The 15,782-nt window shown below is 43.9% G+C and overlaps 1 protein-coding gene across 1 annotated transcript in view; it reads left to right on the top strand.

Annotated features, from left to right (window-relative positions):
* Pou2af1 (POU class 2 homeobox associating factor 1) overlaps positions 1-13,643 on the top strand; it is a 27,297-nt gene extending 13,654 nt beyond the window's left edge. Inside the window, exons 2-5 of the mRNA XM_028784493.1 lie at positions 5,304-5,434; positions 6,102-6,144; positions 6,233-6,498; positions 11,604-13,643. Coding sequence (XP_028640326.1) covers positions 5,304-5,434; positions 6,102-6,144; positions 6,233-6,498; positions 11,604-11,918 — 755 coding nt within the window. The 3' untranslated portion in view covers positions 11,919-13,643. The remainder of the gene's footprint in view (positions 1-5,303; positions 5,435-6,101; positions 6,145-6,232; positions 6,499-11,603) is intronic.
* The last annotated feature ends 2,139 nt before the right edge of the window (positions 13,644-15,782 follow it).

Raw genomic sequence — 15,782 nt, 5'->3', positions numbered from 1 at the left:
AAAAAAATCAGCCATTGTCCATAAATGAAAAGAATAAATTTAAAAACTCTGACTGAGAACTTCACCCTAAGAAGAGCACCTGCAGTAGTGTTTCCATAAAGAATGTGAACAAGCCTGTGGCTTCCCTGAACTCATGTTTCCCAGAAGATCTCAGCCATTTCAGGCCAGCAACACAAACAAGATTCTTCACATTAAAGTGTCAGCAACTTTTCAGATTTTGTTTTCAGTAGAAGCTAGGACAAGTTTGTTAGCCCCGGGCTTAAAGTCCTATTGTTTGACTATTTGTTTTGGTTTTGCTACAAGTAAAGAGCGTATTAGCGGTCTTTCTCCTTAATAAGTTCTATTTTCTTTTTGATAATGTTGAACACCAGCAGTGAAAGAAAATATTCCACAGCAGTAATCTGGAGTGATTCAGAAGGCGTCTTAAATGGCAGCGTGCCATGTGATCTTCTCATTTAGGTGGTTTTTCTCTTTCAAAGTAGCCCATATGGCTGAGCTGTGAGGCTGGGAGGCTCTATGAGTGAACTGAAGCTTGAGCCATCTGTTGAGTTCGGATGGAAGGGCTTCTATAGATATATGACTTTTGCTGTCTCATTCCCTGGTGATACAAATCCATGCTTAACTATATATTACGTATATTTTAGGGCAGAGCTCTTTTTTGTTGTCTAGTCTGTTTCTAGGCCTGATGACCCATGAGAAATTTCAAGAGAACAATGGTGAGGCAAGAGTCTTCTCTCAGAAAACACCTAATGGACATAGGTTCTTTTAAAGCTAAACTGAAAGACAAGTTACAGTTGCCTAGGGCCAGCTACTGGCTTCGTACCTGTAGAGTAGCATGTGTGATGTGGTTTGCATGGGGTTATTAAATAAATAGGTACTATGATCTTACATATTTCTTTAGTGAGATTTATTGTACTTTATTGAGGAACCCAGAGTGCCACGTTTATTTAACTCAGTAGAAACCTGTATCTCTCTGGTTGGTGAACAGTAAGCATAGATGCCAATGTGCACACAGGGGCTGTGGGATGTGTGACCTGTTGGCTTCAACTTGTTGCACTGTTCACTTTCAGGTGGATTGCAGCCTCAGGCCTCTTCTTTTTGTGATGTACAGCATATCTGAGTGTGTGGTTGGGGAACTGAAATGCCCTCTGCTGACTGTTTTAACTCCAGATTGTTCACTGTTCATTTTGGAAAAGGGGAGCTCTCCCTGTGGTCAAATGTATGTGTTTTACTATCAACTAGGCTTTTAAAAAATAATTTTGTAATTATATTTATGTACAGAAAACTTAGTGTACATTTAACCTAGTTTAGTGGCGAGTTCTTTAGCCTTTGCCTTTTCCAGCTTGGCAATTCAATCCTCTCAGTACCCAGGACGTTGCCTCCCCAGTGTTGACAGATCTTGTCATATCTGTCATTATAATTGGTCCTAATACCTTCCACCAGCTTAGCCAGAGCACCCTTGTCTTCCAAGTTAACCTGCGTGAAGGCAACAGTGGTGCATGTCTTCCTGTGGACCAGGCGCCCCAGCCTGGCCTTTCCCTTGATGATGCAGTAGGTATTTTTCCTTGAATACTATAGGCAACTGATGTCCAATAGTAAAGAAAAGCAGTAGGTTGAACTCCTGTCCAAAGAGATTCCCAGAGGTTCATGTTCAGGTAGAGTGATTTTTCACTGTAATGGACTCTTCAAGCCCACAGAAGCTACAAGGGTCCTCAGACCACCAAAGGAATAGTCAGAAAGTTTCAAGCCTTTGCCAGTGTCCTGTCCAGAGCTACAGTTTGATTAGGGAATTATTAAATCCTTTAGTTATCAGCACTCCAGACTTTCTTCTTTGCCAATAGAGTATTATTTCAAGTTTCTATTTTATTTTTTTCGTACACTATTTTTAGAATTGCTATCTTAAATTATTTTAGTATCTTGTTTAAAAAGTTACATGACTATTTCAGTGCAGTCACTGGACACTTAGATCAGTTCAAGAATTCAGCAGCCCTAAGTCAAGGTAATGTGAGTTTGGACAAACTTTTTTCCTTCTTTCAAATTTCCATAGTGCTGGTGCAGGTCATAGTTGAGGTCATGGTGTTTACTGACTCTTGGTTTCCATAGATTAGTGTGAAAGGCCCCAACTACAAGTTGTACACTTGAAAATACTATTAAGCTTCTGAGGGAGATGTCTTGGTGCTTTGGATTCTGATATTTTACCAGCACTTTGAAGAGGCATGATCAAAATTATGCCCACTCTTGCCTGCTCAGGTAGAGTCAGTTCCAAGGCTCCTTGTCAGCTGCTGTGGATGCAGAGCTGTGGGAGTTTTGAAGCTCTACTAGATCAGTTCTTTGCTGCACATGCTGTCTCATACCAGGGCACATCTGTTAATTGTGTGGGTTCCAGAGACGACCAGACATTGAAGAGTGATTACCCTGTGTTTATAGCAACTTCCCAAAGCCTTCTTGGTTCATAGATTTTAAAACAACAGATGACAGGGAATCTTTACTCCACAGATCTGGAAGTGTCCAGCAAGTCCTGTTATAGTCAAGTGCATGGTGTGTCCAGTTCCAGAGGGTGAGTGGGACCTAGAAGCCTCTAGACCCTTCCAGGAACTGAACATGCAAACCGGAAGTGTATGAGCCTCATTCCTGTCTCTGACCTTAGCTGAGATATATGTATATTGTTCTTCAACTGAATTCAGAGGGTGACCATGATACTTAGACCTTCTCTCTCCCCTGACTCATGCCTCATTATGTTTCTGAGAGTAGAGTATCTCAGCTAGGCTTTGTGGCAGGAAGCCTAAGAGGAGATAGGCAGAGGAAATGTCTGTGAAGAATGCTTATGTGGTCCTGATGATCCTGAGAAAGAGACGCAGAATGAAGTGGAGACAGAGATGCTCTTACTGTCTCTAATGTCAGTCTATATACATCGCATCTGTGGACAGCACCAGACATCATTCTTGCACACATAGACATCATTCTTGCACACATAGACATCATTCTTGCACATACAGACATCAGTCTTGCACACATAGATGAGTCATTCAAACAGCTCTTGTGCAGGGCTGACACATTCAGAAGGATGCTTAGGGGCTAGAAACATGCCACTGAGACGTTTAAAACATGCCTCCATTTCACAGATAAGGAACCTGAGGTTTAGAGTCAGATAAATCTCAGAATTCTCTACTAATAAGTGACAGGTCATATTTGAATGTGAGTATTTCTAGCTTTTACGTCTGTTGTCATTACTGCTTTGAGCAAAGATGAAGATGGTCTCAGGGCACAGTTACTATGTTGGCTCTTTCTCACACACACTCTTAGGCCAACCTTAACCACTCATTTGTTATATTCATCTTATTGGTAGGGATTTTATTGCTTATGTTCTCTGGAATACTTACAATCCACGTGAGTAGGGGCCACATCCACATGTGTCCAGAAACATTTTGGAAGAATGAGTATGGGAGAGAGATTTCTTTTTATGACAGTGGATACTAACATGAGGACCATCTCCTGGGATGCTCTAGAGTGGCTCCAGTGTTAAGTCAGGAATGAAGTATCAGAGTTCTAACCCCAACCATCTTCAGAAACACTGCTAGTACTTTTATACAGACAGACTCCTTGGCTTAAGTGGATCCTCCAAATAAAACTCCATGGGAACAAGACCCTGGGTATCTGTATTTTGCATCAATTTCTAGTTGGTTCTGTCCCATGGTCAGGGAAGAGACCATAGCATATATAGAATCCTAGATTGAGGCGCTAGGTCTGACTCTCACTGTCTACCTCTGGAGCTCATTCACCTCCACTTGCTGGCCATGCAGGGCTTCTTTGCTTTCTGGCTTTCAAGACCAGATCATGCTGGTGCTGAGAGCCTAGGAATCCTTCAGGAGGTCTTGATCAGACTGAGGCACAGTGGTTATCAATATCAGCTGGGTGTTTACTGAACAAAGTTCAGTCAAGGCAAGCCTGTGGATCCGGGTTGAACAGATACCCTGGTTTCCTGGCCTTTGATACAAAGCCTGGGTACCTGGGCTCTTATCAGTGGAGGATAATGGGCTCCTTGTGTGAGTACCAGAGACCATTGCTTCTTGATCTCGTATGACCTAGATCTTGGCCTACCTGCCATGGGCCTTTCCATCTAAGTGGGTAGGTTGTCTCTGATCTCCCAGGCAATGACAAGCCTTATGCCCTGACTTGGGTTTAATTGATGCTTTCTTGGATTTCTTGAGAAAAGGGAAAGGAAACATTGTCCCAGCTGCCACAAGGTGGATACTCTAGTTCTAGCACGTATGAATCAACGTTGGATGGTTGTCTCATGTACTGAAGATAACCAAGGACCTGGCAGCCACGTTTTTCCCCCCCTCAGTCCATTAACTCTAAAGATCCAGGAGAAGTGAGAGGAAGACAAAAGGACATTTGAAAGCACTATTCACTTGATTAGTTAATGAACAGCCATGACTAAGCTTGTAGAGAGACTAGACACGTCTGCCACTCCAGGGGGCAGAAACAACACAGTATCTTGAGAGGTTTATAATCTAGTTGGAAGCATTTTAAATTCCCCTCACCAAGGATAACTAATCATTACCTAGCAGGCTGTAGATTTATTGAATTTGTGGGGCAGAGGGTGTAGCTCAGTGGTAGAACACTTGTTTAGCATGTCTGATGCTCTGGGTTATATCCACAGTACCAGCAAAACAAGGAGACAAAAAAGCAAATTGCACCAATACCCATCTGATAAGAAACTACAGATTATGAGGCTCAGAGAAATTTGATGACGTCATAGGATGCTATAGCTAGATTGTGACTGAAAGGGGATTGGATCCAGTTATACCTAACTCAAGGGTTCTCGGTCTGATTGGCATCCCTTACTGCTGCTCATGTGAAAGTTAGTCAGATCTAGATGGGTTAGAGAGGTAGATGTAGGAATTCCATGGCAAAGGTGAAAAAAGTCTCCCCAGATCAGAATTCTGACTATGAAGAATAGCAACAAAGGTAGAGAGGTGAAACATGAAAGGGCGTGCAGAAGACTGTAACCAGACTTTCTTGCTAGAGCTAGTTTATATAGCATCAGAAAAATGGGGTTCTGATACCTTTGGAAAGCTCTGTCACTTTGAGACAAAGGGGAAAGGACTTAATTATTTGAATAGAGTAGGGACCCAGAAAGGTTGGGGACAGAAGGAGTCTTGGGAGAAATACTCTAGGAAGCCTCACAGAGATTCAAGTTCAAGTACAACTTAGAGAATTGGACAGTAGAGAAAGTGGGTGTTTTGTGGTTGGGTGTATCTGAGAAGGGCCACGGGTTCAAGTGACATTCTCCTTTACAGCCACAGCTCCAGAGCAAGCTCCTGCCCCTCCACGGCCATACCAGGGTGTTCGAGTCAAGGAGCCAGTGAAGGAGCTACTGAGAAGAAAGCGTGGCCATACCAGTGTTGGGGCAGCTGGCCCACCAACTGCGGTGAGGAGCTGCTGTGGGTGGTGTGACTGCAGTGTGTGTGTGTGTGTGTGTGCAGTTGGACTTGTCAGGGTGGCCAGAGGGATAAGGCAAGAGTGTCCTTCCCTGACTCATGCACCATCTGTGGGGCATGAAAATTACATGGAGAAGGTGGACCCAGATGCAATAAGCTGATGGTTTGTTGGGTGGTCAGGGGAATAGAGGGGTGTCTTGCTTTTATCCATAGGAAAAGACTATTGGGAGGAAAAGTCTTCAGGGAGCTAGTGGTATACACTCTAGAGTGAGTTGGGAGTTCATAAAGTTTCTCTAATTGTACAGCCTTCTTGCTAAACCCAAACACAAACCCCTCAAAAATGCAAGTGGCAGCCGGGTGGTGGTGGCGCACGCCTTTAATCCCAGCACTTGGGAGGCAGAGGCAGGCGGATTTCTGAGTTCGAGAGTTCAAGGCTAGCCTGGTCTACAGAGTGAGTTCCAGAACAGCCGGGGCTACACAGAGAAACCCTGTCTCGAAAAACCAAAAAAAATAAAAAAATGCAAGTGGCAGTGGTTGGGGTGTGGGATGGGTGGTTCTTCCCCCCACGGTTCTCCTATCCTGGGACCCCAAGAGTCACTGAAAAGGCTTGCTGCAAAGAGATAAACACCCATTTTGGTCTTCTTGTCCCCATTCTAGGTGGTACTGCCCCACCAGCCCCTGGCCACCTACAGCACAGTAGGTAAGAGCTCTCCTACATAGCCTTGGTGTCTTTGGGGACCCCCCCCTCTGGGGGAGCCTGCACTTCTGTAATTTCCTTTTTCCCACAGGTCCTTCCTGCCTTGACATGGAGGTTTCTACTTCCACAGTGACAGAGGAGGGAACATTGTGTGCTGGCTGGCTCTCCCAACCTGCCCCGGCCACTCTTCAGCCTTTGGCTCCATGGACGCCCTACACGGAGTATGTGTCCCATGAAGCTGTCAGCTGCCCCTACTCTGCTGACATGTACGTGCAGCCTGTGTGCCCCAGCTACACGGTGGTGGGACCCTCCTCGGTGTTGACCTATGCTTCTCCACCACTTATCACTAATGTCACGGTATGTCACACAAAAGTAGAGCTCTATCCACCAATGCTGTGAGCACCCTCTCAGAAGACTCTTGGTTTTCTTGTCTACTGATTTCCATGGGTACTGGGTTAACTAAGTTCACTGCCTCCTCCAGGGTGACTTGTTCCTATTCCAATTAGCTGAAACTATCTATCCTCCACAAAGACACTGTATGCTTGTGTGGTCACATCCTTTACTTCTGTGGGTTGGGAAGATCAGTTGCTTCTAGCCCAAGGCATCCCAGGTACTCTGGAAGCAGTGGGTCAAAGTGAGTGGAGTTTTAGCAGATGAAGTATTAGGTGAGATCTGTGTATGGTCTGGGTTCCTGTCAGTTCAGATAACCTGGGGAATAGAGGTATACGTAGCAATGGGAACTATTATGATACTTGCAGCCTGAGCAAAAGTTGATACTACTCATGAGGAAAACTACTTTTGGGTCAGATACATCTGTAGGGTAATTTTTTAAAAAAATTTCTTGCTGTAACATCAAGTTACCTGTGTTTACCACTCTTTCCCTTTTTCTTAATAGTCCTGTGCTTAGTACTTTGACCTCTCTGAACCCAGAGTCCTCATCTATAAGATGGGGGAGACTGACAAGGTGTTTATTATTGGGATCGGATGAGCTGGTACATATGGGACTGTGTTTAGCATAGAGCCAGCACCCCTTAAATGTTAGTTATTAGCCTCATGGCCATAGTCTGCCAGTAGTGTCAACAAATGACTGCTTTCAAGTGTCAGGTAGGCTAGGAAGTCCTCCCATCCTTGCCGAGTAGAGGAAAGGAGTCACCCATATGCTGGGTGGCTATGTCTCCAAAAGAATTGGAATCCCCAAAGTGCTTGTGGGAACAATAGGGTAGGAAACAGTGGTGACCAGAGTCACTCTGGGGCTATGGGCAGTACACATGGAACCTCCCTAGTGGTCTTCAAACCCACCTTGGTGGTGGAGCTTGCCTTAGATCCCCATGTCCCCTCTGTTTACCTTTAAGGTGCAGGGCCACTCCCGTGCCCTTGTTCTCTGCTTCAGAGCATTTTCCTGGCAAAACCTCCCTTGCTGTGCCCACCTGGATACCCAACAAAGTGATTTGGGGGTGGATCTTGATGCCAGTGAGTAGGAAGGGGTTAATGAATACCTTCCCTAGGCAACTCATTTCCATAGCGGAGGAACCTGGGGTGGAGGATATGGTGGTTCACAGCCTTCTCACTACTGGGGATTCTGTTCATTACTTATCCTCTTCTATCATCTGTACCTTACTCTTTGAAAGGTTCTGGGTTTGTTTTGTCCTTCTGTAAATTAACTCATCAAGGCTGGCTTGAGCTACAGGCTCAGCACTGCTGAGCAGAAGAGATAAGACCTGGAATTCTATCCCTTGGCAAGGAACCAGCAGTTGCCGTTGACCTGTTTAGGTAGAGGAGTCAAAAGTGGATGATTTCCATGTGGACTTTTGAAATAATGGTAGTAAGGTTCTCCCAGGTCTTGTCTGCCTTGAGGAAGCCAAGCTGGGGAGCAGGGGCTCACCCTGAAAGAGAAGAAACCATTTGTGCAGTGGGATATACATATCAGCCTGCATGTTGAGAGTCTCCAGCCCCATTGTTCAAATATAGAAACTTCAGAAAGCCTTGTCTCTCAAACTGTAGTTCCACATACTAGCCATGCTAGCATCCTCGGAGGGCTGACTGGGATTGCAGGATCCCAGGCCCTACTCCAAACCTCTGGGATCAAGATCCATGTTGTGACAAACTCTCCAGGAGGCTGATGAAAATTCTTCCCTAAATGACTCTAGCAGTTTACTCTTAAGACATAGTGGCAGCTTGGAAGATGACAGAGGAGGATGAGGATAGAAAGAGGGGCTTGTATTTGTCTTTCTTCTGCCTATGCAGAGAACTTCCTTTTTTAAATTATTTTTTTTATTTTTTTATTTTTTTTTATCTTTTTGTTTTTTTTATTTTTATTTTTTTTTTTCGAGACAGGGTTTCTCTGTGTAGCCCTGACTGTCCTGGAACTCACTCTGTAGACCAGGCTGGCCTCGAACTCAGAAATCCGCCTGCCTCTGCCTCCCAAGTGCTGGGATTAAAGGCGTGTGCCACCACCGCCCAGCCAGAGAACTTCCTTATCCATTGGCTTGCTGTGGAAAGATAAAAAGAACATAGGCCCTGCCTCACTGGCTTGAGGTTTGTTCGAATAGCTGATATTTGGATGTGATCTATGGTCTGTAGAACACTTGGGAGGATAGTCCCCTGTCTCAGGGAGCAGCTCTGAGACGGGGGAGGGGTTGAGCAGGGACAGGTATCAGGCAAAAGCAGAAAGAGGCCACAATTGCAGATAAAACAGTGCTCCCATGCCGCAGGGATGCTGAGCTTCCTGTACTGGTCAGTACTAGAAGGACAAGAGCTAAGGGAGCTGTGTTAACCCATGGGGACCTAAAGATGTCAAAGCTGCTTGAGAATTGTTTTAGTTAAGGTCTCGTTGCTGTGAAGAGACACCATGAATGTGACAACTCTTATAAAAGAAAACATTTAATTGGGGCTGGCTTACAGTTTCAGAGGTTTAGCTCATTATCATGGTGTGAAGTAGGTCGGCGTGCAGGTAGACATGGTACTGAAGGAGCCAATCGTTTCTACATTTTGATCCATAGGCAGCAGAAGGAGATTGTGTACCATACTGGGTATCACTTGAGCATAGGAGACCTCAAAACTGTTCCAACAGTGACATACTTTCTCTAACAAGGTCATACTTACTCCAGCAAGGCCACACCTCCTAATAGTACGCACCCCGTGGGCCACGTATTCAAGCATATGAGTCTGTGGGTGTCATATTTATTCAAACCTCCACATTCTACCCTCTAGCCCCCATAGGTTTGTAGCCATAATATAATACAAAATGCATTTAGTGTAACTTTGAAAATCCCCACAATCTATCACAGTCTCAACAATTTCTAAAAGTTTGGTTCAAAATGTCTTCTGTGATTCATGCAATTTCTTAACTGTAATCCCCTATACAAATAAAAGATGAATAAAAAAACAGATCACATCCTTCCAACATATAATAGCACAGGATATATACTACCATTGCAAAAGGGAAGACAGGGAAGAAATACTGGGCTAAAGTAAGACTGAAAACCAGCTGGACAAACTCCAAACTCTGCCTCTCCGTGTCTGACATCAAAGCACTCTTCAGATCTCCAACTCCTTTCAGCTTTGTTGACTGCAACACACTGCTTTCTCTTGGACTGATTCCATTTCCTGTTAGCAGCTTTCCTCAGAAGGTTTCCCACAGCTCTGGCATCTCTAACATCTTGAGGTCTCCAAGGCAGTACAGGATTCATCTTCATAGCTTCACACACGGCCTTTCTAGGCTTCCATGCAGGGACATCCCTGCCACACACCTGTCCTTAGCAACTTTCCTTAGTCTTGGATGGAGATTCCATAACCCCCCTTTTTTTTTCTATTCTTAACTCTAAAGCCAGAATCACATGGCCAAAGCTGCCAAGTTCTGCTGCTTGCTGGGGTTGGAACATGAGCCCCTTGTTCAGTTACATCTTCACCAGCTTTCTGTTTCCAATGATTCTTTACTGACTAACCTTGGCTGTCATGGAACTTGCACTGTAGAACTCAGAGATGTGCATATCTCTGTCTCCTGAGTTCTGGGATTAAAGGCATACCACCATCACACCTGGATCTAAAATGTTCCTTAATACCTTTTCACAAGGTGAAGGTATTAAGGTTTAGCTGGGTGGGATCTTGCCAAGGTCAGCACTCCCTCAATTCCATTTAATATTTTTAATCTGTTTATTTCCATGAACACAGGATTTAGCTCCATTCCACTTTCAGGTGCTTCCTTTCTCCCTGAACCATACATTTTGTATTTTTTTCTTGTTTAGCTTGATCCTTTTCATCAAAACACTCTTCATAAGAGTGAACCACACAGAGTCTATACTGTACTGTTTTGAGGTTTCCTTTTCCAATGCAATTAATCTAACTCTGTTCACTTTAGCCTCAGTCAGACTCTTCAGACAAGGGCAAAAAGCAGCCACATTCCTCACCAAAATATCACAAGAAGGATTTCTAGGCAACGTATTAAAATTATTCTCCTCTGAAACCTCTTGAGTCAGCCCCCATGTTCTTACTAGTAGGTCCATTAAGTCCCCCTTAAAGAATTTAATTGATTTTCTAATCTAAAGTCCAAGAACCTGCATCCTTCCAAACAAAAACATGGTTAGGCCTATCAGACCAATACCTCAGTCCCTGGTAACAACTTCTGTGTTAGTTAAGATTTCATTGCTGTGAAGAGACACCATGAGTGTGGCAACTCTTATAAAGGAAAACATTTAATTGGGGCTGACTTACACTTTCAGAGGTTTAGTCCACTATCATCGTGATGGTGCTCACCTTTATGGTGAGCAGATGTGGTTCTGGAGAAGGAACTGAAAAGTTCTAAGACTTGATATGCAGACAGCAGAAGGGGACTGTGTACCCCACTGGGTGTAGTTTGAGCATAAGGAGACCTTAAAGTCCACCCCCACAGTCACACACTTCTTCCAATAAGACCATACATACTCCAACAAGGCCACACCTCCTAATAATACCATTCTCTATGGCCAAACATTCAAACACATGAGTCCATGGGGCCATACTGATTCAAACCTCCACAGGGGTCTGTGTCATCTTTCTGTCTGGGCTAGATAGTAGTCATCTTCAAGAAACAGCTACAAGGCTATGAGGCAGGCTCATTATATATCAAGCATATATTTTGCATAATTTAAGGTTTTTTGCAATTGAAATATATTTTATATTCATTGAAACCTATAAAGCCTTTAGTTTACTCAATGGTATGACATCATTCTTTTCTGTATCCTTTTTCATGAAAAAGTGAAGCTTCCAAGTTGGGAAGTACCTCGAGCATACAGTTAGAAAAGGGAGGGACACAGCAGAAACTTGTCAGGCTTTCTCTTCTAGGACACTGAGCAGGAAGTGGTAGAGCTCCATTACGTGTAACACCAGTAAGGGCAGATGAGGCACAACGAGAGGTCATGATGGGGCAAGGATGCAGGTGGGCACCCCAGTTCTGCTAATCATTGTTCCTGTGTTTTCCATCACAGCCAAGAAGCACTGCTACACCCGCGGTGGGGCCCCAGCTGGAGGGCCCAGAGCACCAGGCGCCCCTCACCTACTTCCCGTGGCCTCAGCCCCTTTCCACACTGCCCACCTCCAGTCTGCAGTATCAACCTCCAGCCCCAACTTTATCTGGGCCCCAGTTTGTCCAGCTCCCCATCTCTATCCCAGAGCCAGTCCTACAGGACATGGATGACCCTAGAAGGGCCATCAGCTCCCTGACCATTGACAAGCTGCTTCTGGAGGAAGAGGAGAACAACGCGTACGAGCTCAACCACACCCTCTCCGTGGAGGGCTTTTAGGGCTGGCTTCCATCTGACAGCCCTTTCACCCGAAACTGAGATTTAAAAAGAGCTCAACAGAGCCCAGACTTCTGTTTGAAGTAGCTATTTCATAGATTCTTTTTCTTCCCAAAGCTAAACTGTATTTCTTCTTTTTTCCCTTCTCCCTTCCCTCTGCTTCCTTCCTTCCCACAACTCCCGTCTTGTGTCTTTATTTCTCCTTCCAGTTCTCTTCCTCTGGAGCAGCAAATGATAGTGATATTATGAACAACACTTTATGCTGAATGTCACCAAGTCTGCAGTTCGGAGTTCTCCTTTGGTGTCACATCATTAGGGAAGCGCCCTTCTCTAGGGGGCCCCTGCTTCCTGGTAGCTAGCAGTAGCTTTGTGGTCTACTCTATGACTACTTACCCATTCTGCCATTCTGAAGTGCACTCCAGTTTTGTTTTCTGTGCTGTTCTCAGCCTTGGCCAGATGTACTATCTAAGTGGATGTTTCTGGTCTGGTTAGAGGGGGATGGGACACCCATCAGGGTGGGTAGGGACAGTCAGTGAGTGATGGGAGGGAGCAGGACACATAAGTGTGTCTGTATTTAGAGAGGGAGTGAGGAGGAGGAGCCTGAGGAGTGACCTAACAATCAGCTTTGAAAAAAAAAAAGATTACTTTAATTCAGTTTAGCTGTTCTTGACAGCGATTAGGAGGAAAGCTGGGTATGGTAAAAAGGTCAAATGACAAATCTGCCTGTTTCTGCCCCATCTACAGGCCCTCTAACCTGATGCCAGCATTTAAAATACTTTTGTCAGCATATTGTCATAGCGACAGGAAAAGAAACAGGTGAAGCCTATCAGTGAGGAGGCTCGGACTTAGTCCTTCCATGTGGGCTTTTACTTCCTGTTGTGACTCACCCAGAGCCATCTTGATGCGTTGCCATGGATTCTTCCGCCCACTTACCATTTATCTCTAGGGCCGTGGAGTCCTGGTCTGCAGGCCCACTACCCGCTAGTCTTCATTTTCATTTTTATTGCTTTTTTTTTTTTCTGGAGAAGATGCATAACTGTTGAGTGTTTTGCTGTCTCGGGATGCTCTGCTCCTGAAGTGGATGTGTCTTTGGGAACTGGCCCACTGTTTGCTAATGATGCCATCATTACACACACACAAGTTTTAGTCTGTAGAATCCATGTAGGAGTAATAGATGTTCTAGAAAATGACAGTTTCTTTGCTATCCTGCCTCTTTGTTTGCATTTTCAATGAAAACTTAGAGAAAGCTACCTGTCTTTTTTTTTTTCTCTGCTTTGTGTTTGATTCAGACATCTCATTATCTACCTAAAATCCTGGTATGCTTATCTTGAATTTGTTATTCCTCTTTAATATTTAGATTAAATGTTTAGATCTAGATGATAGGTTTATACTTCTCTTGGTGGTTATCATGGAAAGAAAGGGAGCGGGAAGCCTCAGCCTATTTAATTAAGACCTTGTTGCACTTAAAAAAACACTATTTAAGATTTTCCAGCTACTTGGGAGTTTGAGCCAATGCAGGAGGAGTGGCAATCACAGACAACTTACTGCTGGGAAAATAAACAAAACACCAAAGAAAGTAGTGTGAGCGTTTGCTAGGATTGAATTGGTGTCTTTTTCTCTTCTTATCTTGAGACCTCAAGTCTTGGCTGCAGGTGTCCACCCAGATTTCCTCCAGAGTTTTTCTACTCATTTGCAACATTTTCAATAAAGATTTGTAGATGACTTTTCTTTGCCGAAGTGTTTCATTTCTTATCTATTAATCCCTCTTATCTCTCAGTGGAGAGTCTTTAGAGGAAATGTCTTTAGAGGAAGAAGCTTGTAGTAGTTCTGATCTTGCAAACTGATCTGTTGCTCAAGGAGGGAAAAGCTGTCCCCACTGTGTCTTTGCTGCATGAGTAACTTCTCTTGATCCTTGGTGTCTGGGCTTCTGCCACAGGCCTTCTTGGTGAAGCTGTCGTCAGGACCCTGGACATGTGACAGACACAAAGAGACCCGAGATGGCAGTCACATCCCCACCCCAACTCCATCCTTTAAAAAGTAACACTTTCTGAGGGATGACTTTGAAAAAAAATTGAATTTATTCATTTAATTCGTTTCTGAGGTTACTGCCTTCGCTGTCCGTCTTTATGGAGTCATTGTTGTAAATCTTCCACATTATTCTGCTGAGTAACTATTTCCATATACCAGAATCACTTGAACAATTGGTGCCATTACTTCTGCACATTTATGCACAACTTAAGCCGGGAGGGGGGGTGGAACAGAAGGGATTTGGTGGGAAGAGAGACATATTGGTATTTTACAGGATTCTCATCTGAAGCTATGCACCTTAGTGTGAAAGGATCCAGGAGCAGACAAGGGTGTGGTCAGACAAGGGTGTGGTCAGACAAAGTGGAGAAAAGAATCACAGTTACAACAGAGCAACCCCAATTTTTCTTTTGAATGTCAGGCTATACTGACCTTTAAGTGGAATTTTGAAGTTAAGTTTGCTCAGGTGCCTGTGAAGGCCAAAGGTCAGTGTCACGTGTCTTTCTTAATTTTTTCCACTTTATTATTAGGTGACAGATTCTCAGGGAAGCTGGACTTCATGGAATCAGCCAGAGTAGCTGGCCAGAAAGTTTCAGCAATCCAATTGTCTCTGCCTCTTCAGTGCTAGGATTATAGGTGCATGAAGCTTGACTTGACTTTTTCCAAGGGTACTGGGATCTGAACTGGCGTTCTAAGCCTTGAACAGTAAGCACTGGCTAATGGTCACCTCCTCAGCCTCTATTACCAAACATGAGGTTTTTGACACCAGAAAACATAGCTAACTTTTAAAAAAAAATTGTTTACTTAATCTGTGAGAATCTCAGTGAATCCCTGTTGAACTGGGATTAATTTGGGAGGTTTTCTGTCAGCTGTCCCTAAAAACTGATGTGGATACTTGTAAATTGATTGTCCTGGCATCTTCCTTAGTGAAATATAGACACAGAATACTGCCCAAATGTTCCAAATGTTTCCTCTGCATGTTTGGAGAGAACCATCCATTACCCAGTGTCCTTAAACCTGTTTGTCAGTTCTTCAACTCTGGGTACTGTGGAAGAGGTTTTATTCATTCATTCAACCCATGAAAATTTATCATAATTTAACAATTTATCATTATATGTACTGGTGGTATACATAGTTTTGTTATGAAGTAGAGTTCAACTTCATTTGATTTTGGTACTTTGGATGCTACAACTAAAAATGATGTCATAGGATGATATTTATATCCAAATAAAAACAGTGTACCATTGGCTATGCTAAGTAATTAAGAAATCAAGAAATCCCTTCCTTCAGTTCCATGCAAATGCTTTACTTTGAAATTGATGGGTGAGTTTCCATTTTTGCTAGTGCCCACTAGTCTTGAAGACTTGAAGACTTTACATCCAAACATCTTTCTTCAGTATGTGTGTACTTGTGTACAATGTGTATATGTTTGTGGTTGGGAACGGCATAAGTCTTTTGAAACCTCAAAGCTTAGCCCCACTGCCAAACCTCCTCCACCATGATCACACCTCCTAATCCTTCCTAAAGAATCCCACCAGTTGAGGGCCAGATACTCCAATTTCTGAGCCTAGAGGAGGTAGTGGGGGGAATTCCCATCCAAACCACTGATGCTTCCTCTTTTATTCCCTTTAAACTTAAGAAATAGATGTTCTCCTGGGTTGTGGTGGCACATGCCTTTGATCTGCATTTGGGAGGCAAAGGCAGGCAGATCTCTGAGTTTGATGCCAGCCTTGTTTACAGAGTGAGTTCCAGGACAGCCAAGGCTACAAAGTGAAAACCCTGTCTTGTAAAAGCAACACACACACACACACACACACACACACACACACACACACACACACA

This window comes from Grammomys surdaster, unplaced genomic scaffold (assembly GCF_004785775.1).
Source record: "Grammomys surdaster isolate TR1022 unplaced genomic scaffold, NIH_TR_1.0 123618, whole genome shotgun sequence".
Taxonomy (NCBI): domain Eukaryota; kingdom Metazoa; phylum Chordata; class Mammalia; order Rodentia; family Muridae; genus Grammomys; species Grammomys surdaster.
Note: the sequence above shows the minus strand (reverse complement) of the source record. Positions and strands in the feature narration are given on the sequence as shown.